General features: G+C 37.4%; 1 protein-coding gene, 2 long non-coding RNA genes and 1 pseudogene across 3 annotated transcripts in view; 1 reads left to right on the forward strand and 3 right to left on the reverse strand.

Moving 5' to 3' along the window:
- Positions 1-2233, reverse strand: part of LOC148960046 (uncharacterized) — a 3354-nt pseudogene extending 1121 nt beyond the window's left edge.
- LOC148960045 (uncharacterized) overlaps positions 1-10772 on the forward strand; it is a 31416-nt gene extending 20644 nt beyond the window's left edge. The window contains exon 3 of the long non-coding RNA XR_016143862.1: positions 1-10772. This exon is cut by the window's left edge and continues 19505 nt beyond it. This is a non-coding gene — a long non-coding RNA (uncharacterized LOC148960045).
- On the reverse strand, positions 9805-10230 carry LOC148960047 (uncharacterized). Its single transcript, XR_016143863.1, has 2 exons — positions 10107-10230; positions 9805-9936 (listed from the first exon to the last, which is right to left on the reverse strand). It is a non-coding gene; the product is annotated as an uncharacterized LOC148960047 (long non-coding RNA).
- LOC135686047 (uncharacterized) lies at positions 10285-22838 on the reverse strand. The gene is made up of 2 exons (XM_089109178.1): positions 22591-22838; positions 10285-21937 (listed from the first exon to the last, which is right to left on the reverse strand). Exons 1-2 carry the CDS (start codon positions 22836-22838, stop codon positions 21763-21765), a joined length of 423 nt encoding a protein of 140 aa, XP_088965304.1. The 3' UTR covers positions 10285-21762.
- Positions 22839-23590: the final 752 nt, after the last annotated feature.

Genomic DNA, 23590 nt, shown 5'->3' on the forward strand with positions numbered 1-23590 from the left:
TTGATGTTGCTTCAGGCTTTCTTACATAAATATTTTTATGCCTCCGCAAGAAGCATTGAGCCCAGTCTTTGCCCGCCTTTCTGTCACGAAGCCATGATTCTGGATTATTCTTGACTTTATTTGCAATAGCTAACTTGAAAGCCAACAACCTCAGTTCATGCATTGTGATGCCATAAAAAATTGAAGCTGCCTTTAGGATATATTGATCAAGTTCTTTTCTAAGGCATCATTCAATACTTTTGGCTGTTTGTATCCAAAGTGGACATCAGATAAGCTTTCTTTTTCTCCTATTAGCTTGATAGTTACTGTTCAAAGTGCGATAATTAACATCATTCAACTGCCCAGCTTTGTGAATGCTCATTCCATCTTTGATAGCATGAACAGCAGCTTCGATGTTTTCCTTTGGAGTTTTAGCTCGGTCTTTTTTTCTTTGGTAATTCCGCACCATCTAGAAAAGGTAAAAAATGTATTTAATGCATGCAAAAAGGTAGATTGCTGTGCACCAAAGTAAAAATTGCTGATAGAAATACTCTGATGCAATAAGTATACCAAAATGGGGTCACTGATATATGCAGGCATGTTTTCACAGCTGGCTCAATTTTGAGACAACTTGCCCCACACCAAACTCTGAAAAAGTAGGCCTAATTTCTCTAATAAGAGTCGAGGAATGTCAAGGGAACTCAACTCCAATAAACATATAATAGAAATGGATAAGAAAAACAATTAAATGATTCTCACAAAGAATAGTATGGAAATGTGCCTACCTTTTTCCAAAGGATCGACTTCATGTTCAGGGTCAGCAAGAACAGTCAGAAGCAAAACACAGGAAACTCAACCCCGAGTTGAAAGTGAAGAGTTTATTTCAGGAACGTGTCTAGGCTTCCCACCTCAAGGGTTGTAGCCAAAATGGATGCAAATGAGGCAGTTCTCTAAAAATGAGACAGTGACAACCCCACTCTCACCTACCCACGCCACCATCTGACGGTGAGCTAACATGGGTTATGGCTGTCTCCTCTGTAGCCGGGTCAGCACCAGCACTCCCAGCTGTACGTTCCGTAGTGTCAGACCAGTTTGGTGACTGCTGGCTGTGGTCTGCCTCTTGATTGGCAGCGGTTGAGCAATTTTATTCTTCTCTCGTCTTCTCTGCTGTGGAGGGGGAGATACCTTGAGTGACAGCTGCTTCATTTTGTACCAAAACAGCACCAGCAGCATTGCTGTCTTCGTCTCCACTGCTGTCATGTTCTGTGAGGGCAAGGTCAGATGAGGGCTCATGCGTATACCTATTCGCTTCGGGAACCCAAGAGGCATCACATTGAATAAGGTGGTGTTCAGGTGACCCACATCCCTGACAGTGACTGTTTTTAGGACAGTCAGCATTGATGTGTCCTGTCAAGACACAGTTGTAACACCTTATAATGCTGCACTGGGCAGCAATGTTGCCACAGCTGTTGCATTTGCAGCATGTTTGCGGTTGGCCATAATGGCTTAGCGTTAAACAGTATGGGCCTAGGTGTTCAAAACTGGGCACAGGCTCGGTAAGGATCATTTTAAATGTAATACCACCATTCAGAATATCTGTACCAGGGTTTTCGTTTTCCCTGGCAAACAGGACCCGCCCGAAGCCCTCAAATTTCCTCACCACCACATCAAACTTCAGCTCAGCTGGCTTATAAGAAATCCTCACCCAAACTGGTGGCGGGTTGTTCATCACAGGCTCCCAATCTCTCCTCGGCAAATCGACAAAAGGTAGGCGGAAAAACCAATCCTTGTCTTCCAGTGTCTTAAAGGTGATTTCCAAATCTCCATTTGGAAGTCGCTGGAGGTGACTTGGACGGATCTCAGCCTCTCAGTCAGTTTGTAGATGAGGGCTGACGGAACAATCATGGCATTGGGCGTGTGGATGCACACTGATCTTGGTCTGTGTCTACCGTTCGTCCTGCAAATCACCAGATCTACCTACATATATGTCACTTACCATCCCTGAAGCTGCTTGTGCGACAAAGCTTCTAGGCATAATGTTCGTAGGTCTTGTTGGTTCGATTCTGGCATTTTGGTATGAATGGCGAATTCTTGGCAGTGTTTGTGGGAGATGCCTCAGGGTCGATTTATGCTGGCGTCATAACTCTACTTCATCTGTATTATCCATATCTGAATCGGTGTCTTTCTCAAAGTGAATTTCCTCGCATGTGGGAACTCTATCTTGGCCCCTAACTGGGGCCAACTTCTCGGACATTTTTACCCCTCAGTAGAGTTATAGATGCTCTCTGGCAAAACTCTTAGAAAAGAGTTTCAAGAGCATCTAAGCATATGTCCTCTACTTGTTGGGGCAGCACTCATCAGATCTTAGCCAAAAGGCCGGAAGCGATACCCAGTCTCATATCTTCAGTTCAGACTCTCCACAAGTCTGCCTCGTTGCTTGCGGAGCGCTCAGTTGTTTTGCCTGTTGCCTGCCTGCCTGCTCTTTCACTCCAGCAAAGCAATCAATTTGTGATTGTTGAAGAACGGCGTTGAGGTGAGTGAGTTATTCAAGTTCACATGGTCACTCAGCAGCATCGCTGCAGCCTGCAACAGCAGTTGTGAGCTGCGACAGCAGGGAAAGCACTTTATTCAAAAAAGTATGGCTTAAGTTCTACAGATCGCTGTTGCTCCGTGTTGTTGTGCTTACTCTTACTAGGCAGTTTAAGCATGGGCGACCATAACCATAACGATAGGAGGCTTTATTACCTTAATGCGCAGGTGTCAGTGGAGATTCCCCATCCGTTATCGTTCTCACTCATGGTTCTAGTACGATAGAAATCTGATGTATCGTTCTGCGACAACGATAGGATTCAGTGACGGATTTTGCTGAGTTTTATGAGGTCAAGTCATGCGGGTGAGTTGTTTGTTTCTCTTGTTTGCTTAAAGCGATTTATAATTTCATTTTCATGATGGAATTTGGCCTACCTATATTGTTAAGATTCACGTAGGCTGCAGCGATTAAATTCAATAAAAATTCTGCAAGTTCGGTAAAAAAGATTGAAAACTTAAACTTTCTTATTACTCCAATATTAAACAAATTCTTTAAAATTTGTGTCAAGCGACCAAGGTCGTTAATTTCTGAGGGGTTTCGACCTTAAACTACCAAGGTTGAGAAAAAGATTGTCTGTGTTTTGGCTGGAAGGTGTATTTACCATATCTCAAATTTTTTCAAGGTTCTAGTGGACATTTCAAATGACTGTCATTTGCCCAAGATGAGATGAGCTTTAATGCGAGATGACCTAGCAGCAAAATTTTGGTAGACGAGGGTTGGTAGTGCAGAAAAGGAGGAAGAAATCCTTGTGCTTTTCCTTTTGTTAACTGTGTAGTATTTTATACATAATAATTCTACGTTTTAAATAAATTCATTCATTTAAATTGAAAATCTCTTTTCTCAAATCGGAACTTTTTCGGTATTAGTTATCTCATAGTGCAAATATGGAGAATGAAACTTTCAGATTAAATTTAGGCCTTTTTGTAATTCCAACAGAAGAGTAAGATCTTCGTCACTGGTAACATCAAAGCTGCGTGCGACAGCAAGAACTTTGGCTATTATTTTATAATCACAATTTAAGAGGCTAAAGGGGCGCCAGTTTTGAATGTTTTCTCTGTCACCTTTTTTAAAGAGGCAAGAAATCAAAGCAATTCTTTGAGATTTGCTATCGGATTTATTCTTTGAAAGTAAGGGATTTATTATGAAAGCAAGTGTTAATTACGTTTAGGAGGTGTTTACCAAGAGATTTCTAAAATATTTTATAAAAATTCTCACGGTAGTCTATTCCGGGAGATTTTCCATTTACCATATTTTTTAAAGCAATGTTTACTTCTTCAAGGGTAAGGGGGTTTTCGAAAAGGTTTTTTCCATTTCTGAAAGATGTTGTGTGACTTTTTGCAAAAGAAAATCCTGAAGGGTTGAGTCAACGGGTTTTTATTGATATTAAGTAGCATAAAATTCTTTAACAACATTTTCTTGTCAGAGATAGAGGTCCGGGCATAAATAAAATTATTGATTTCATTGTATGGTCACTTTGCCGTTTCTTTTCAAGAGAGCAGAAATACCGCATTACTTTTTTGCTATGTTCACACCATTTGGCTTTAAATCTAATTTTTACCCCCTCAGCTTCAGAGGCTTCTAAGGATTTCACTTCATTGTAAATATTTTAAAGTTTCAGAAAGCGGGGGTGCCCTAAATTCTCTGCCTTTCTATTCGCATTCCTGAGTTGTTTGAGCAGTTTGCATTTCCGACAGGGAAATTGTTTTTTACGGTTTCTAGAATATATTTTAGCAATTTTTACAAAACAATTCTTCGCCGTATTCCCACCATTCGATTAGGGAAGGGAAAGAATTTTGCGAATATTCCCAGTCTTCGACAAATTTATTGATAGAACTGATAAATTCCTGTTCTTTCAAAATAGAGGTATTTAATTTCCATGTGCCAGGCCCTCGTTTAGGGGCAGCGAAATTGAGAGTAAGAGAAATCTTATCATGTTCAGAATGAGTTGATGCAAGTTCAACGAAAATGTCTCGAAAATTCCTAGAGGTATAAAATTTGTCAATGTGGCTAAATGATCCATGAGAGCTAGAAAAAGTGAATTCTTTAGCAGAAGGGTTTTACACATGCTAGATATCTTCTAAAGCAGGGGTCGGCAACCTGTGGCCCGCAGGTCACATGCGGCCTGCAAGGTACATTTGTGTGGCCCGGAAGGCCCCCGTTAAACTGTAAATAATGTGGCCCAATGCACGACTGTCAACTCGATATTGATTAAGTGATCCTAAATTATTGTCTAGATTAGCATTCCTCTTTAATATTACTAGTCACTCGAACAAGCTGAACAAGAAGCTTCAAGGCCATGGTCAATTTTTTGAATGTTGTGTATGAACATGTTGTCATGTTTCTGCTTATGCTAAATCTTTGGAAAACTCAGCTGAATCAATGGAACTTGGTTCACTTTCCATCTTCAAATGGAGTTGATCGAGCTGCAGGGTACCAGTGAATTCAAACAGAAATATAAGGAAACTCAGATAATCCAGTTTTATATGGATTATCTCAATGGTGGATGATGTGTTGTATGTTTGGCAGTACTTATCTTTGTGAAGGTCTTTTCTTAAAGATGAAGTATGCCATGAGTCAACTGCGATATCAAATGACTGGTCAGCACCTTCAAGGCAACCTGCCACAGCTTCCACTTTACAGTACATTTACCGATAAATACATTTTTATTGACTAGATTAGATTTGGTAGAATTAGTATATATCAAAATTATACTGTATTTTGAGTTGCAGCCCTCGTATGCATTTCAAAAATCAAATTTGGCACCCAATTTTTTAAAGGTTGCCCACCCCTGTTCTAAAGCATGAGAAGACAGAACCGTTTTTAGGTTATTAGCAGTTTTTTGGCATAAGTTACGGGGCTAGAGCGATCTGAAGGATAAAAAACACAGTTAAAATCACCTCCTAAAATTATAGGAAAGTCTTGAGGAAAATTTTCTAACACATTAGTTAGGTCATTAAAAAATTCCTTTCGATTTGCAATGCCGTCGAGACCGCCTGTGGAAGCATAAACGTTGCCTAAGATCAATCTATTGGCCTGTGTCGCAAGCATGGGGTGAATGGATTGTAGTTTTCCATCTTTCAGAAATAAGAATAGAGACACCCTTTCTATTATCTTTACCAAAGAAATGAAAAGGAGTGCAGGGCCATTGCCAAAATATGATGTTAACATTAACAGGATTCAGGTGGGTTTCCTGCAAGAAGAGAATATCAGGCTTCAGGCTATAAAGGTGATGCAAGATTGAATCCGTGCGACAGGGGTCGTTCAACCCATTCACATTGATGCTTACAACTCAAGCCATGAGAGAAAATAAATACAAAATAAAACTACTGAATCGAAGGAAAGGAGAAAGATATTTATTAACGATCTCACCAGCGGGTTTTTTCTAGTAATGTTCTTTTCAGGGGTAGAAGGGACAGGTCATTTTGTGTTTTTTCTAGTGAAGGGGGCATAATCTTCTGGTGTTTTGGTCCTGGATGTGGCAGAGGGTTTTTGTTGTCTTTGTGGCTTTGGCTTTGGGTTTGAAATATTTTTTGTTTCGTCTTCTAAGATGGGCTTGGGTTGTGCTTCTACAGAATCTTTTTGGTTGTTGTTGGTGTAATTTGAGCGTGGTCTTCTTGTTCCTTGATGAGAGTGGAGGGGTTTCTGGCTCTGCAATTTCGCTGTTATTCTCAGCTTTTTCTGCACCTTCGTTTTCAGAGAGATCTTCAATTTCACCACTGTTGCGCCTTCCTCTAGCTCTTCTGAAAAGAACAAACTGTACACAATCCTTTTTGTTGTGCTCTGTCGAACCACAAAGGGAGCAATGGCTAACACGTCTTGAGGGGCAATCCAATTCTGTGGGTATCTGACATACAGATATTACAGAACACGGGTTTACCCCTATAGGAAAGAGATATTGTTTTGTTGTAAATTATTATAAAGGGGGATAACTCGGTGCCTCTTGAAGGAAAGATGGTAACAAGCCTTTTGCTGTTGAAGATATTTGGGAATCCCTCCCATGTTTGTTTCCAAACTGGAGTGACTGTTCCGTGCCTTGATAAAGCATTGTGAATTTCGTTATCTGAAATGACTGGTGTGGCATCAGGTATGATTATTAACGAGGCTCTCTATCTAACGGGTGTAAATACAAAACCTGGGTTGCCAGCAGGCAGTGATGGAAGTTTGACCAGAGAGTCTATCACTTTGTCTACCATAGACAGCTTTGAGAAAATAATATTCCATTTCCGCTTACCTGGCAGGGCAGCAAGCTGCATGAATTGCTGTATGCTATTTGATCTTCTAATTCTTTATGGGAATAACCAATGATTTGTTATGAGCTGTTATTTGCTATGAGGACATGTTATGAGCCCAGGTCGGGAATTCTTTTGTAAATAAGGAATGGGAGGACATTATTCTGTTTCTAACAGTGGCTTTGATAGAAGAAACAACACCTAGAGGGTAGGGGCCTTCTTTTCAAAGTGGCGATCACATCTATTCATCCATATGGAATAAAGAGTGATTTTTAGTAGGCAACGGCAGAGGGTTTTGACATTCCAATGAATGCCATTCAGAAATTCGAAGAATATGACAAGGGAGGGGAGCACAGAAATGTGCAGAGCAGCTGTTCGAAAATTGGCTGCAGGGAGGCGAAGACTGCAACTGCAATTGGGCAGTCTATGAAAACATAATTAATGTCTTTAATTTGGTGACATTGGTCACAATTTTTGGGGATACTCAAACCCCAACCTTTTAAATGACCTGCTGTTTTCAGGAGATGGGGTAAAGGCACGAGGAACTAAATTGGAGCAGAAGAATTTTGCATCTGGAAAGTTCTTGAAAAGATGGAAACCGATATTGTAGCTGGTAAAATAAACCCAGGGGAAGTCATAGTTTGTATTGATAATTGACTGAAGAAACTTGAGGTGGAGTGGAGAGCCTTAGTTTTCAGGTGTATGTCAACTACACCTTGACCACCTTTATCTGCAAGTTGAAACATTGTCTTTCTGCTGACTACAAGGTTAAGCTCTATACTGGCATACCATCCATTACTTGTTTCTTATGGTTTTTTAAGCATGTATCCCAAGAGTTGCCAACAATTGTTTCACAAAACGTCTTTTTTATGGTCTTCCTAAAGCTGCGTTTAAATTTTCTCCACGAGGATTTGGGATATAGATTTGGCATAAGCAAAGCAACAGTCTCAAGGATACTCAACAGCATACCAGTTATTGCCAAGAAACTGAAAGGCTTTATTCATTGGCCTAATAAAGGGGATTTTTTAAGGACCCTTCCAAGCATACCAGTTATTGCCAAGAAACTGAAAGGCTTTATTCATTGGCCTAATAAAGGGGATGTTTTAAGGACCCTTCCAAAAATCTTCAAGAGATGTTTTCCAAGATGTAGGGTGTTTATAGATTGCACAGAGGTCTTTATTAAACGCCTGGGAAATCTTAAAGCCAGACAAGTCACCTGGTTAAACTAAAAACATAATAACACCCTGAAAGTTTTGATTGGAATATCACCAATTGGCACTGTAAATTTTTTTGTCCAAAGCATTTGGTGGGCGGGTATCTGACAAAGTTATTGCACATAGAAGTGGCTTTTTAGACCTTCTGACCTTTAAGACCTAATTAAAAGGTCTATTTCTTGCTTCGTGGACTGTTCAAGTAGTTGTTTGCGTTCAAAGCAATATTGAGTTTATGACATCAAGTCATGACAATCACCTGCTTGTGCATGTCATTAGTTCTTTTCTTCTTTCCACTGCCTTCTCCATAATGATCTTTGCATACTCTAAAAAGTTTGAAAATGACATATGAAATAGAATGCAAAGGTAAAAAGAATAAGATCACAATTTCCAGGCACTGCCAAGAAAGACTTACCATATGTGCTTTTTGACTTAACTGGTTTAACCACACCAGTTTTTTTGTACTTTATATAGAATATTTGCCATCTTTTCTCCCCATCCTTTGTTTCCAACTGCTGTATGCCAGTACTTTCATTGAAATGAATAGCTGCCAGAAGAACCCTATAAAATAAAAAGATTATGCTGATCTGTTGTTTACAATGAAGCACAAACTTTGAAAGACACATACCAGCTCGTTGTTTTATAGCAACATAAAATAACCCTTTTAATTCTGTATGCCAAATGTCACATTATGCAAAATAGAATTGCAGGATCTTCACTTCAAATGGCATTGTATTACTCCTAAAACAGCAAGATGCGATAGCAGTCTCTTTCTGGCAAAGAAAAGCTATTTAAACCAGGTAAATAACAAGATTCCTAGATATCTCTAACCAGGGCTATTATGTCTCATTGATATTTAGAAAACAATAAATGGATAACATGTGCTTGATTGTTACCTTGCTGTCATTGCCTGAAAGTGAAAATGTGTATGCTTTGGGGCAAAGTAGAGAACAAGGTTATGGAAAGATTCAAGATGGCTTGTCTGTTCCACGGGTGAAAGCTTAGCTATGTCATTGAGAAGTTGTGTTTTGGTCAATTTGTTTTTCAATTCTTTATATGCAGCTTAAAAGAGCATTTGTTTTAATCGATGTTTGTTGTCTCATCAGAAACACAAACACAAATTAATGCTTTTTGAACGTGATCCCATCCAACAAATGTTTGGTTTGCAAAGTCGTTTATTGTTAATTCTACATTTTTGTCATGTTGAAAATTTTTGCTCAAGATGCCTTTTATCAACCATTCACGCTCCATAGGTCCATGTTCACAGCATATAAAAAGTTGTCCATCATGTCCTCCGTGCTTATTAATGATGTGGTTGGAAAGAGAAAGCCACTTTTCCTTGATTAGTTGTGGACTATCTTTGCTAGTTGATGCACACCAATATACATGATTTTTTATTGATGGCACCCATTCATTTACCACAGCTTCTTGCCAATTACTTCTACCTTTCTTGCAATCGCTGATAGGAATTTTAAATCAATAACCGAATTTCAAGCATGATTGTCATTTTATTTGGATAAGGATATAGCAGTGAATCGATGTTTCAACTCTTTAAGAAATAACCAATGCAATCAAGCAATATTCATTTAAAGATGAAGTTATAAAGTAAATTTCAGTGGGATGTGTAGATATTAAACATTTGGCCAACAATTGATATTTTAATGAGTTGGAGGAGTTTTTACATTGATTGCTAACAAATGAATTTATTTAATGTGAACTACTATGCAGCAAAGCAACTCACATTTTGCAAAATGGAAGACATCAAAGCGATGATTCTTGTCTGAATGACATTCTTTCATGTTTTTTTAACACCAGCATGTTTGTCCGTGACAAGTGTTGAGGAGTCAATACCTGCAGCCTTCACTTCATTCAAGCAACGTTTTAAACCTTCCAGCTCCATGTGATATGAACCACCAACTTCAATGCTCTACACCAATAAAAAGGGAAATCAGTAGACTTACTAAGTAGTCATCGCATACTTAGAGTCGAGAAAGGTCATAGTAAATCATTGGAAAAGCTCTTTTGGATCTAAACTGAAACTTTGCTTAGGTTATACCTAAAGATGTAAGAATATTTTAGATCTCATTTCATAGTTACCTGTAGTGTATTAGCACTGATTATTTTGTTTGATTCCAGATTAATCAATGGATAGCTCCCATATTTGGCAGTATGACCTGGAGAATCCATCCTGGCGTCACCTCCCAGTGTACTGATACCCTGACTGCTTCTCAAAAGTTGCTGTAGAACAGACTTCCAATGTTCCAAAATTGAGGGACTCAAATGCAGTTTTTGGATCCTATGATAAGTCCTCTCTGTGAAGCTTGGTGTTTGAATATTGAGAAAAAGTAGTAATATTTTTGCTGGGCAGCACCCTGACAACAATGTACTTGCAGCAATGACAAAATTTCAAAGTGGCATATCACCAATTAGTGGCTGACTTCTCCATTTTCTTACATGACCTTGCAGACATGATGCTTCAACTTGTACCATTGAGCCCACCAAGGAGGTTGAGATATCAATAGAGGGACCAAGACAAACTGAGCTTCCATATTTGGCAGTATGACCTGGAGAATCCATTCAGACGTCACCTCCCAGTGTTCTGATACCCTGACTGCTTCTCAAAAGTTGCTGTTGAACAGACTTCCAATGTTCCAAAATTGAGGGAATCAAATACAGTTTTTGGATCCTAAGATAAGATAAAATTTTACCTTCGTTTGCCTGATCTGGTACTCTATGGATACATAAAGGATGCATTTGGCTGTCTGTTTGTATGGCTTTATGGACAGACTCTTTTTCATTTCAGCTTGTGCATGTTTACAGACTCTGTTTTTTCTGTTTGCACTGATACATAACTGGAAGTTCGGTGTCTGTATTGCAGCCAATGTCTATAAACAAGTGCATTGCAAGTTCTGCCAATAACTTTTGCACAATCTAGATCAGTATGTAAAAAGTAGTTATTATTTATGTCTTATATACATTCCTTAAAAGTCCTTTATTTAAATTGGTAAGCAGAAAACAGGCTTGAAAACGTTTCCTGTAGGGGCAGACACTTGGTCAAATATTGGGGGGAGCAAGCCATTTGTTTTGATAAGATGATGTCGAATTGTTCCATTGTTTTAGACCCAAAGACCATTGTCCTAAAAAATATTGGGGGCAACCACCCCCTCCCTCCAGGTGTCTATCACTGCTTTCCTGAAAAGGAGCCTGACACTGCAACGCCCCTCCAGTGTTATTTTGGTATAAATTTCATGTTTTGAAAATTATTTAGGGCTTAAAACCAAAAGCTCCTACTGCCCGTTTTATTTTACATTGATAGCACAATAAAAGTCATCTCACAAAATTCGCATTCTGTTTCAAGGCCGGTTTACACGATCATATTCAGGTCACATTTGCATCACATACTTTATGTGATCACATACTTTATGTGATCACATACTTAATCAAATGGAAATGTCTGTGATGCAATTTTTTCAAAAGCACTGACAAGTTTTTACTGTCCTGGGAAGATCAGTAACTGTTTGGCGCGCATTTATCAGAGATCTGCCTATAAAAAGTAAGAGTAGTCCCTCACCTCAGAAAAACCCCTTTAAACATGATTCTCATGCTTTGTCTACAGAACATAATATCAAAGCATTTTCTGATATAACTCCAGGCATAAAAAACAATTCATACCAGGATGTACATAAAGGGGGAGGATTTAAAGCACAACCATTAAATGATGTATATGTTTCCAAGTTTATTAAAAAACCTTATCTTAACAAAAGATATGTCAGAGATTTTATCTCATAACTGTTCTCTATGAAAAATGTTGAGTTGATGCAAATTTCAGAAAAATATAAGCATTGGGTACCAAAAAACTTCATTCTCAAAATTTGAAAACAGTGTATCTAAACAGCAGGCAGTGACAGAATATATTAAAAGAACATTGTACCCTGAAGGTAAAACATTTTCTTCTGATTATTTATAAAAGATGTTACCAAGCAGGTGGTACAGGACCATTATTGTAAGAGAAAAACTTGATCAAATCCAAACTATTCTACACATTTTAATGTGAGTGAAATATCTCCAAAAGTACACCTTAGGAATTTTAAAAATATCAAGCCTTGCTCAATCCCCCCCCCCCCCCCCTTGTTGTTACTAATTTGATGATTTTGCCTAGGGCTGACAAGATTTGGCTATTGTCCCACTAGTTTCAACAAATTTATCTTCTTGCTATTATGAACTAAAAGTCTGGATCTTTTGAATAACCCCGTGTATATAACCCTGTTCTCCACTGTATATGTAGTAGGTAGCTGATTTTTGAATTTTCATTGTCTCTCTGCAGAATTTTGAAACCCTTGTTTTCTTTGACTAAAGTTCTTTTCTTTACATTTGTGATAAATGCATACTTAAAGTTGTCCAGTTATTCCAGCACAAATACCCAAAAACCAGCAAAGCATCCATTGACCGGCCACTGTTTGTAGATACCTAGCAAAGTGGGTATAATTTTAGGTATTATTCTATTTTAGGCATATTTATGCAATTCTATTAAATATTTGACATTTTCGAATTATCAGTCCAAAAATCTGAATTGCAGTTAGATTTAAAAATACTTGTCAATGTACACAAAACAAACCAGTTTTTAAACCAAAAATGGATTAGGTTGACCTGTTCACATCAAACTATGTATAAACTATTTTTATACAGAAGCAAATATTTATTAAATTGTAATATGTAATAATCCTTATTATTTCAGATTTTAGAAACGGAAAGATTATAATAGGAAGCCTACTCACTTCTCTGTTGTATCTTACTCAGATCACGATCACGATATCAGATACAGTGAAATTTTGTTTTATATTGGCATTCGTTGTGCCACAAACTCGCATCTCTGAATAACCATAGACTGTTTTGGTTTGTTTACGATATCAGATACAGTGAAATTTTGTTTTATATTGGCATTCGTTGTGCCACAAACTCGCATTTCTGAATAACCATAGACTGTTTGGATTTGTTTACGAAATGACACTTCTCTTATCCTGACCTGTGAATGTAACTGATTTGCTGGTGCGAGTAATTCTTGCAAACATGTATTTGCCTTGCTTCACTTCATTGAAAGTGAAATCGATCTGGGATGAAATAAGTCTTGTACTGGCAAAAAGCAAGAATGGGATGTGCGTATTTCAAAAAAAGCAGAAAAGATACATTTGCCATGTGAAATTTCGTCTCTTCTCATTGAACACTCTTGTCGTGTAAGGGAATCTTCCAGCCATGCAACAGCAAGGAAAGAATACGAGCCACATTCCAGAGCTGATTTGTCTGTCGTTTTTGGTGATGCCGACTGGGAAGATGTGTACTGATGGAACGGCTAGTGTTCTGGTATTCTGAGCTGTCAATATTGCGGTTTGGGGGTTTTGGAAATCAAGTGTCCATGGAGCAGCTCTGACCTTGACATTTATGAATATATCAATAAAGCTGATTCATACTTAATTAAATATGATGGATCAATTTTGTTGAGGCCAAAACACCAGTACTGGTATCAAGTACAGCACCAGATGCTACTTTTGAAAGACATTGTAAGACGTGTATCAGATGGTATTTAATGAGAAGATAAGTGAGAGAGATATAAACATAACTTTTGTACATGTAGTTTTGTTTTGCCCGCATATATTTGTCTTTTTACACAATATTTAACCTTTTTTTATATTCATGCACATAAATGAAAAATTGCCATCACAACTTAGTGTTTAGCTTTACCTACAAGAAAGTTTGCTACATTAGTTAAATAAAATACAGAGCTAGTATTGAGTTTCCCTCACTATATTATTTCATTAAGGTAAAATTTGACATACAAATATTGGAAAGACAATAGTTTCTTTCTTAAGACATGTTTATAAGCCATTGCCAATGTTGTATTTTCAAGAAATAGTCATCTATAGACTCTTTATATGTCAAATTCCAAGCAGCATTAACCCCTGGAGAAAATCATGTTACCAAAAACTTTGCTTATAAAAACTGCTGTCTTATGATTGTACGAAATGAGAAACTCAGAGATGCAACTTAGAATCACCTTGTTCTATACACCAAAGCATAAATAGTTCTTTGTGTCACAAAGCAGTTGATGATGACAGGCCTTCATTTTATCCATGACATTTTATGTATATTTTTATTCATGTTAATGAGATAGGTCTCCGAACTTAAAGATATGCAACAAATATTCCCCTTTATACTTTTACCAAACATACATAACATTTTTTGTTTTTAAGTTAATTTTGTACAATTGATTGAATGTGCAATTGTAAATAGTAAAGAGTAGCTATAGAATAGATGTTGTATCATTACTTGTGGGACTGTGAAATGTATTTCTATTTACTGATAACTGAAGGGGGCTGAAGATTTGTTATGGCTGCTGCGATTGTCCAGATATCATCGATAAGGTCTAATAAACTTAAGGGTAGAGTATGATCAAGCAGTCTAAATTCTTTCAACCGTCCAATTACCACTCTAAATGTATTTTTGCACGGGCAATCCTTTCGGCATCAGCTATTTCTTTGGGGGTAAACTGTTTTTTATCCCTGGCAAATGGTGGTATCTTGCTTTCGAAGGAATATGTCTCGAACTGTAAAGCCTTTATCAAAGAGAGCAATAAATCCAGGTGTAAATCTATTTACTACATTGCAATCTTCTGTGATGAACCGATCAGAAGCAGAACCAGAATATGATTTTGAAATGAAACTAAAAGATCCACCTTTAGTGCAAAAAAATATCTTTTTGTGGGTGTTGCGACTTTTGTAGGTGCTGTAGGTTTGATATTGTTCTTTTGAGTTAAATGACTTCTGGATAAATTGTTCTGTGCAATCCCCAATTCCTTCAACTTTAACAAAATCATGCTTTAAATGAGGTTGCTGGAAGGCAAGTGTTTCTTCTGGAGTGGGCCAATAGAAAAGAGGTTCAAGTTCCTGTGCTAATAGTACAATGAAGGTAGTGTATATTTTTTTAGGCATGGCTTGGAGAAATCTGGAAACGAAATGAAAGATCAGCAACTGGGGAATCTAACCAGATAGGCATTGAAGTCAATAGAATTTCATCTTCAAGCTTCAGTTGTCGAAATGGTCCTGGTTTCTTTTGACTTCATGATTTTGATGGACTGTGTTGGTATCTTTTCACTGTGTCCGACTCTTTTCCTTTGTAATAGGCTACTTTTTCATGTTTTGGGCAAATCCAGTTCACAATAAACAAACGCTTTGGCCGTGGGGCAACCTGTATACAACTTGATGATGCTTACATCACTAGAAAATTGCTCCCAACTCAGTCTTGACGGCATCGGCTTGCATGGGGGGGGGGGGGGAGATAAAGAGAAAGCTAAGAGGGACCTTCTGTGATTTCATGAGCAAGAGGGTTACTTGAAACAGGAGAAGGTGAGGTGGCTTGTTCTTCATTTGGATAAAGTAAATCGTATTTACAAACCGTATGGTCAATGCTTTGAACGAAGGAATTTAAATCCAACTGCTCCTTTGTAGAATGTTCGGTTGAATATAATGTGCGGTCCAGTGTCCTTGGCCTTGGAGGGTTGGTAGGCCCATCATAACCGCGAAGGAAAAGAATTGGATGGGGATAATCATCGGTAGGCCTTCCAAAAACGAAGTGATTTGAACAAACTTAAGTATAAAGTGATTTGAACAAACTTAAGTATACTTTATTACCCTGAACAATTTCTTTTTTGATCCTTCTCCAACAAATTCTCTGTTTATCCTCTTTGACCAAGTATTGAAATGTTGAGGCTTGCTAGAAATCGTATCAATAAGGAACCATCAAATTTAGCAATATGTTCCTTTACGAGGTATTTTTCAAGATATCTTTGGTGGTTGTCATATCCTCAAACAGCGCAGTAGTCTGAATTTCTCATATTTTTTAGTTAGAAAACGAATTAACTAGAGACTTTTGCTGGATGTAAACTAAACTGCTGTAGTTATGACTTGGTTGCTAAGGCCATCAAAGTTGTTTGATCCCTGGGCACCCCAAAATGCAATGCGTTTGAAAATGGTGTCCGTATCAGGAAACAGATCTATTTCAGTGGCAATAAAAATTCATGTCAGGCAAATAGAGGTCTGGAATCCTCTGGAATCCTGTGTCCGAAAGGAAGCAGGATCTAAATTTATAATGTTTAGCAATCAACAACAGATTGAGGCTATGGTATGTAATATCAGGCTCAGATTCTCAAATTTACTGAAGAAAATTGTGAAAACAAAGCTGCTAACCTCTTTCTCTTCAAGCCAAGTGTTTTCAAAACATTCTCGTAGTTTACTGCCGTAGTTGGCATTTCAAAATTCACTTGCTTTCAAAGTTTCTTCTGCCATTTCAAACTAAGTTTGTATATTGTTGCAAATCAGATATTTACAGTTTGCTGCTATTCAATTGATTTCTTACCTGTTTTAGTTAAACCTTCTAATAAAGGACCGATATAATTAATATTGGGTAAATATATGTATTGTTAGTTTTTTCCAATTTTAACTACCTATTCTATCTCAGAGAAGTCATTACTGTAGAGCACTAGCCTTTGCTATGAACTATAATATTTGAAATATGTGATATAAATTTGCACAGTTGGAAGATGTTAACGCTAATAAAGATACCCTTTTGCTGGCTAGTTCGACTTATTATCAAAATCATGGTGTGTATAAATTGTAGACTGTGGCTATGTATGGCTTTATAAGCAATTTGAAGTTGTATGGCATGATCTCTTTTAGAGTAATAGTTATCTTGCTAAAGCCACCCCCTGATGCCTGAATTTTCAGTGGCCTAATTCTGATTAAAAGTAAGTGGTGCTGAAATTAAAAATTGTCTTTCTTAAATTTCATTAAGTTTTTTTAAATCATAGCAAAGCTTACATTTTTGTAAATTTGCATTTGTCATTATCAAGATCCTTGATATTACAAATAATCTCATTTGCTTAATAATGTTACTGTGCTGTCTATTGTGTTTTAAATTTCTATTGTATATGAATTCTTTTCATAAAAGTCCATAGTATATTACGAAGCAACAGATAAGGAACAAATTATTGTTAAAAATGCCAGTTGAAAATAGTTTACATATGTTTTTAGGCTATCATAGGATTTCAATTTCTATGGATAACTATAACATTATACAAAAAACATTAATAAAACCAATTAATTGTTATTTGAGAAATTATTCCAATCCCTATGTAAATATAACTTTAAGCCATGCCCAACACGTTTTGTTCTGGCAAGGTTGATCGACAATAGAAATATTTGATTTTTGGTAAAATCGATTCCAAAAATTTTTCATCATAGTGAATCGATAAAACAAATAATGGCTCTTTATCTCCAAACCGAATCAGACAACAGAATCAACTTTCTTTAATCCAGTGCAGAACATCTGGCTTTACACTTGGTAGAAATTGGTAGTTTTGTTAGTTGGTTAGTTAGGTTTTTGAGTTAAGTGTGAATGAAGAAAAGGTAGCAGGTATGAGTGATGTTGAAAATTTTCCTGATAATTATGTAGTGGTTTCTCTTTTGTCAATTATTCTCAACCCACACAGTTTATAGTTTACAATACAGTGTTACCTTGAATTTGAAACACTTACCATGAGGTTGAGCGAGATGTATCAAAATCACCTGCCCACTTTGCATCAGGAAAACCCACCAATGCATGATTATAATCATCTGCAGAAAATGCTAGCCCGTAGTCGAGAGTCCCTTTGATTTAGCCCAAAATTCTTTGCACACCTGTCTAGTGATCTTTTCCAGGTTTTGACATGTATATTTAGGAAATACTAACAGCTGCAGCAAAATCTTTGCATGTGACTGTTGTTAAATAGTTTAAGCCCCTAATAATCATTTGATAATCAGGGTTGCTATATCCCACTGGTCAGCGGAGGCCAGATTAAAGATACCAAGAGGCCAAGTTGAAACCCCTTGTAGCCAAATTTTCAAAATCAACAAAAGCAACATCTGTGGTCTCATCAATAAGTACTGCCAACCCTTTTCCTTTAACATCTTTTTTTAGTTCATGTTTTATCGCTGGCAATATAACTTTGGTCAGCAATTGACTACATTTCGTACGATGGAGATTAATTTTGCCGATTGTGCTTCCTTTACTGTGCTCAACCATGATTTCACTAAGATGGTCAATAGCCATTATTGAAGAATGACATGCAATGCCAACAGCTATTCGGATTTCTGCATTCTTCATTTCATCTTATGTTGTCCCTGCAAGATTATCGGGTCCAGCTGCTTTTGAAGGATTTATTCCAATACACTAATGCATTTTATTCTATCATTTTTGTCTGTATGTCTAGCATAATCTGAAGATATTATTATCAGGGGTGCTGTCTGCTGAGAGGGTGTTGGGACAGGGCCTATATCTTGGAGGTTGCAAAGCTTTGTAAGCGGCTGGTTTATATATGCACGCTTGCAGAAAGCTTCCTATATGCACGCTTGAACTGAATAGGAGTGGGGTTATCAGAATTTCCACCCTGGTGTCTGATAGAGCTAAAATAAAATTTAAAGCGCATCTTGGTTAAGTTGCCTTGTTACAAGAAATGAAGCTACTCCTTCAAGATACAACATTTTCCAAAGACCAATAATGGATTGCAATCTAATAACCCAGCCATTCAGACATTTCAAATTAGAGGTTTTGTTTTCCCTGGTGTTTTTGACAATCACCTGAATGGATTCAAAGAAATCAATTCCTTCTTCCATTATCTTCAAATGGGGTTAACCCTTGGTGAAAGGTCTTCGCTGGACTTTGAGATTCCTAAAGCTTAAAGAATTAACTGAGTCGAAAATGTTTCCCATTTTCTCAATAAATTCTGCTGTGCCTATAGCACTGCTGTTCAAGACATTCATGCTAGCATATGCATTTATACCAGCTGCAAAAGTTTTGACTTGCCAGTTTTACCCTCATTTTTAAATAGCCATTGGGATCAATATGCTTCTCAGTCAGCTTTGGGGCCATCCTTATTGCAAGCTTGTGCTCTCTTTGATAGAAGGATTTAATTTCATCCCAAGATGCTGTCTGGTGACCAAATTCAAGCTTAAACTTCAGCAAGTTATCCGTACTGACTTGAGAAGATGTGGTGGATCAAAAGTAACAAAATATTTCTTCCCTCTCATTTCATAATATGGATTTTCGCGGAAATTCTTTGGTCATTTGCAAAAGAAATAAAGTTGGAACCTTGGTCACTTATTATTGAAAGAACTGTTAATCCCATGGCCTCTAGGTGGAGAAGTGCTTCACTGATAATGCCCTTCAATCTGCCTGATGAACAAGATTCAGTAAGAAGAAAGTAGGCAACAGGTTGCTTCCAGTTATGCAGTATACCCCTGACCATCAATACCAAGGCAGAGTTAGCAAGAAGACCGGAAGAATAACTGTCTCCATAATCTTCTGTACCAATCAAAGTATCCTTGGAGATATCATGAAACAAATGATTTTTCAAGGATATTTCATTCATTGAAAAGAGAACAAACTTTGCACCAGAAAAAGTGAAGCTAGCGGCTGTTTCACAACGTACAAAGACCTTTCTGAGAAACCAGCATCTGATGCAAACTTTGACACAACCCTAGCCATTGTTCTCTTGGATGGCAGGTGAAAAATTTTGGATAAAAACCTATGTGCCTTTTCACTAATGGGATATAATGTCAAAGCCCATGCTTTAAAATTATTATTATACTTTCTCCCTTTTGACTTGGAAAATTTCAGCTGTTGCTTCAAAAGGCTTAGAAGACCAGAAGAAACTATTCCATCTAGCAGTTCAAGTGTCCTTTGAATGCCCTGTTTGCCTTGCTGATGGAGCCTATTTTAGTGATCTCAATGTGCTTCAACTTATGGGACAATCTACGAAGTTGTTGAAACTTGAATTTTTAAAAGACCTTTTAATTTTGCCTTTCAAGGGGTGTTTGAAACCAAATCCAGAGGTTCCTGGGAAGACTGGGCAACATCAGAGCTATGACTGTCAACCACAAGAGAAGCAGCTGTATTACTTGACTGATCTTGATCTGATAGAAAAGTATAGCAAATATAAGAAATTTGAAGGATAAAATGAATGCAAGTTGGCATTGTGAATAGAGCTTAATAAAAAGTAACAGTAAGCTTAACACCAATGGCATCTATGAGGCTTTGTTCATTGTATGTTGCACATTAAGTACTTCTATTGAAATATTTAACCAACAAGTGTCTGCTGTACCTTCATCCCTTGCTGTTCCTTCATCTCCTGTTGGCTCCTGGTTCTCTTCATTCAATGATTCTATTTAAGGAAAATCAAATAAATACAAAAATTAATTGGTATAATTTTTGTTTTGTTAAAATTGGTTTATGGGGAGGAAATGCGTATTCTTTGGACTGCTGCAGTGGATAACCACTGGGGGCTGCACCCACTTGCATCCTGATACACCAGTGTGTATCAGATAACTTTCCGGATTGGATTGGGAAAATTATATGAAGTCCAATGTGAAGGCGAAATCAGTGAAATAGACTGACAAACTGTTGAAGCACTTTCATAAAGAAAAATGATCATTCATACTTTGTCTCCCACTGTAGCCAATTGGCTACACCTCCCAAGTTGCGCTTTAAAAATATTTTGTGGCGAGCCATTTGGCATCATTGGGGGTCTATGGAAAGAGCAGATTCTTCTCTTTCCTTTGGTGTATTTTCACATGAAGTTCCATCTGCATACGGGAATTTGTGAACCTTCGAAGTTGTTCCAAATCAGATTTCGAGGTGGCCAAAGTTACGAGATCAAAGGTAGGTGGATCTTCCATAATTTATTTGTTTTATTTTTCTATATCTAACTAGAAGGTAGTATATTCTTTGCAGATTCTGATGATTTAAACTATTTTGAAAACTTTAGATTCGAAGTTATTGAAATTTTTTGTTGAAGTTTCGTGTAGCCATTTGGCATCATCGGGAAATTTGTTTTGGTTCAGGCCCGGCCCATCAACTTTTCTAGTATTCTTCCACAAAGTTTTGGTTTTGGTTTTCACAAATGCGCGCCAAACAGTTCCCGATCTACCCAGGACAGCAAAGACTTGTGGGTGCCTTTGAAAAAATTGCATCACAGACATTTCCATTTGATTGCTGGTCAAATGAAAAATCTGTGACATCGAATTAACAAGCAATTTAAAAGGGTTAATTCTTGCTGCTTCGTACAACTTCAAGCAACTTGTAAGGTCGTTCACATGATCACATTCTGTGATCACATAAAATATGTGATGCAAATGTGACCTGAATATGATCCTGTAAACCGGCCTTAATTGTGTTGCGCTGGATGTTACACGATCACATTCTGTGATCACATAAAATATGTGATGCAAATGTGACCTGAATATGATCCTGTAAACCGGCCTTAATTGTGTTGTGCTGGATGTTGAATATTGACATTGAGCTTCGATTGTTCCCTGCTCTTCACCCAGGCCACTTTCTGTGTCCATGCATCTGTTTTTCTCCTAGCAACATTCAAAATGGAGGCTTGCTATGGAAAGGAAAAGTTGAAATATTTATTTAAGAACCTAATTTGCTTTCTATATGATCTGCTTTTATATAGGAATAATTAATCAGTTGCACTTAAGTATTTTCAGAACTCTTGGCACTTGAATTTTTCCAGGGAAAAATCTCATTTAAATAAAATTTTCAGCAGGCTTCGATGATGTATGTAAAAAAAGATGTATCAAAGAATTATGGAAAAAATGTTTTGCCTATATCTCTGTCCTTTTCTTGTCTTATATTTTGTAGATGCAAGACGCAATGACCATGTTTAAAGACATACTGGCCTGAATCCTGGATGTTGGGTCATACAAGATGGTACACAACCAAGTTCTCTGAACACCAACTCATCATTTATTGCCTCAACACAAAGATCAATTTCCAAGCAACATCTACATTCCATTGCATTTTGCAACAATATTCTGTCACATTTCCCACATTTACACCTAAGAAAAGTTATTATGTAATAAAATGATATTAAGTGTTTTACAAACTTTAGGTAAGTATGGAAACAACACTTTTCAGAAGAGGTTCTCAAATAGCACAGGGACATAATGGAAAAGAAATTCTAGCGGATGGCCAAAGAAGGAAAAATATTCATATTTTATCACGATAAAATAAAGAACTAAGATAGTCTAACTAAAACCCCTCGATTTAACTAAAACCCCTTTTTTCATCCTGATTTTCAGTGGAATGAGCTCTGTTGCCCGAAAGAAGACAACAGCTCAGTTGTCCTATTATGTTTTATTAGAGTTTCTAACTACTTTTCCTTCACCAACATGTGTTTTGTTTTCCCTTTCCAAAGGCAAAGTATGCGTATACACCTACTGATGATACAACCGCTATATCAAGGACCTTTATTAAAGCATGTTATCAATTACAAATATTTGATTTTTAAACATTTACTTTAAATTACTATGTCCAAACCAAAACGTATATAATATGATGTGTAGTCGCCAAGTGGGCTTGCAGTTACACGCAAGTTTAAGGGTCAAAAACGTGTAGCCAAAGTCATACACGTTCTCAAACCCACTCTGGTTGCATTTGTCAAGTACCTAGGCCCTTGCTTGTAACTTCCAAAACTTGGCACGTAACTTACCACGATTTAAGCTTTGTGCTACCATCAAGTCGTTTTTTCAATTCGTCTTCTTCTCTTTGCTCTTCTTCTTTTTCTCTCCTATACTCTTCCAACCAAGCCTCATCAGCAAGGGGTTCGTCCGAATAGGGAACGACAATCATTGCATCGCCGTAAACACTTACTCCCGCGGCCGCTCCAACATATTCTTCAGTGTAACTGCAGTCTGAATCGTTTTGACTGTCATCTGACCGCGAACTTGTATCAGACATATTTCGATAAAATGAAAAACAGCGAAGCACCAACGATATATTTACCGGCACAAATTTACTTCGTAGTCAATAAACAGAGCAACTAAAGCTTCAAGTTGATATCGTTCCTTAAATGACGTCAGAAAAATGTTGAGCCTCTCTTGCAAGTTTCTCGCCCGAGACTTCCAAAGAGCCCGAAAAAGTTGACGTCAGCAATAAACTAAGAACAAGATAAAACATAGACGATGAATCAAAATCAAAATTTTATTTTTTCACATTATTCCGCGTATTCAAAATATTTGGTTAATGCATTCAGTTCATAGGGGTGATATGCACTTTCAAGAAATTTGTGTGGTAAAACCAACAACAGGAAAACACTAAAATGTCATAGCTGTGGAGGCGTATACCGGCACAAAGTTCCTTGCTCAGCTAGTGGAAAACAATGCCGCAAATGTGAGAAATTGAACCATTTGGCAAGTGTCTGTAAAGGGAAAAATCTGCACGATCGTATAGTCAATCTTTGAATTTTTCAACTAAGGACAAGAAAACAGTTCAACCCTACACGATGTTAAGTATTAAACTTTGGTTTTTAATTAGAGTTACAAATTTTGTTGTTGTTAGGAGGACTGGGTCATGTAACTTTGTAACCCTGTTATCTTACCTCGTGTTTTTTTATTCGTTCGCATGATATTATAAAAATGCGTAAAGTATCGCATATTTATTCCTCATTTATCTACCATGATGGCTAGTTCAACACAGATCATCAGTCGAGG

Source organism: Rhopilema esculentum, chromosome 7, assembly GCF_057945365.1.
Source record: "Rhopilema esculentum isolate cy_ngs chromosome 7, ASM5794536v1, whole genome shotgun sequence".
Lineage (NCBI taxonomy): Eukaryota > Metazoa > Cnidaria > Scyphozoa > Rhizostomeae > Rhizostomatidae > Rhopilema > Rhopilema esculentum.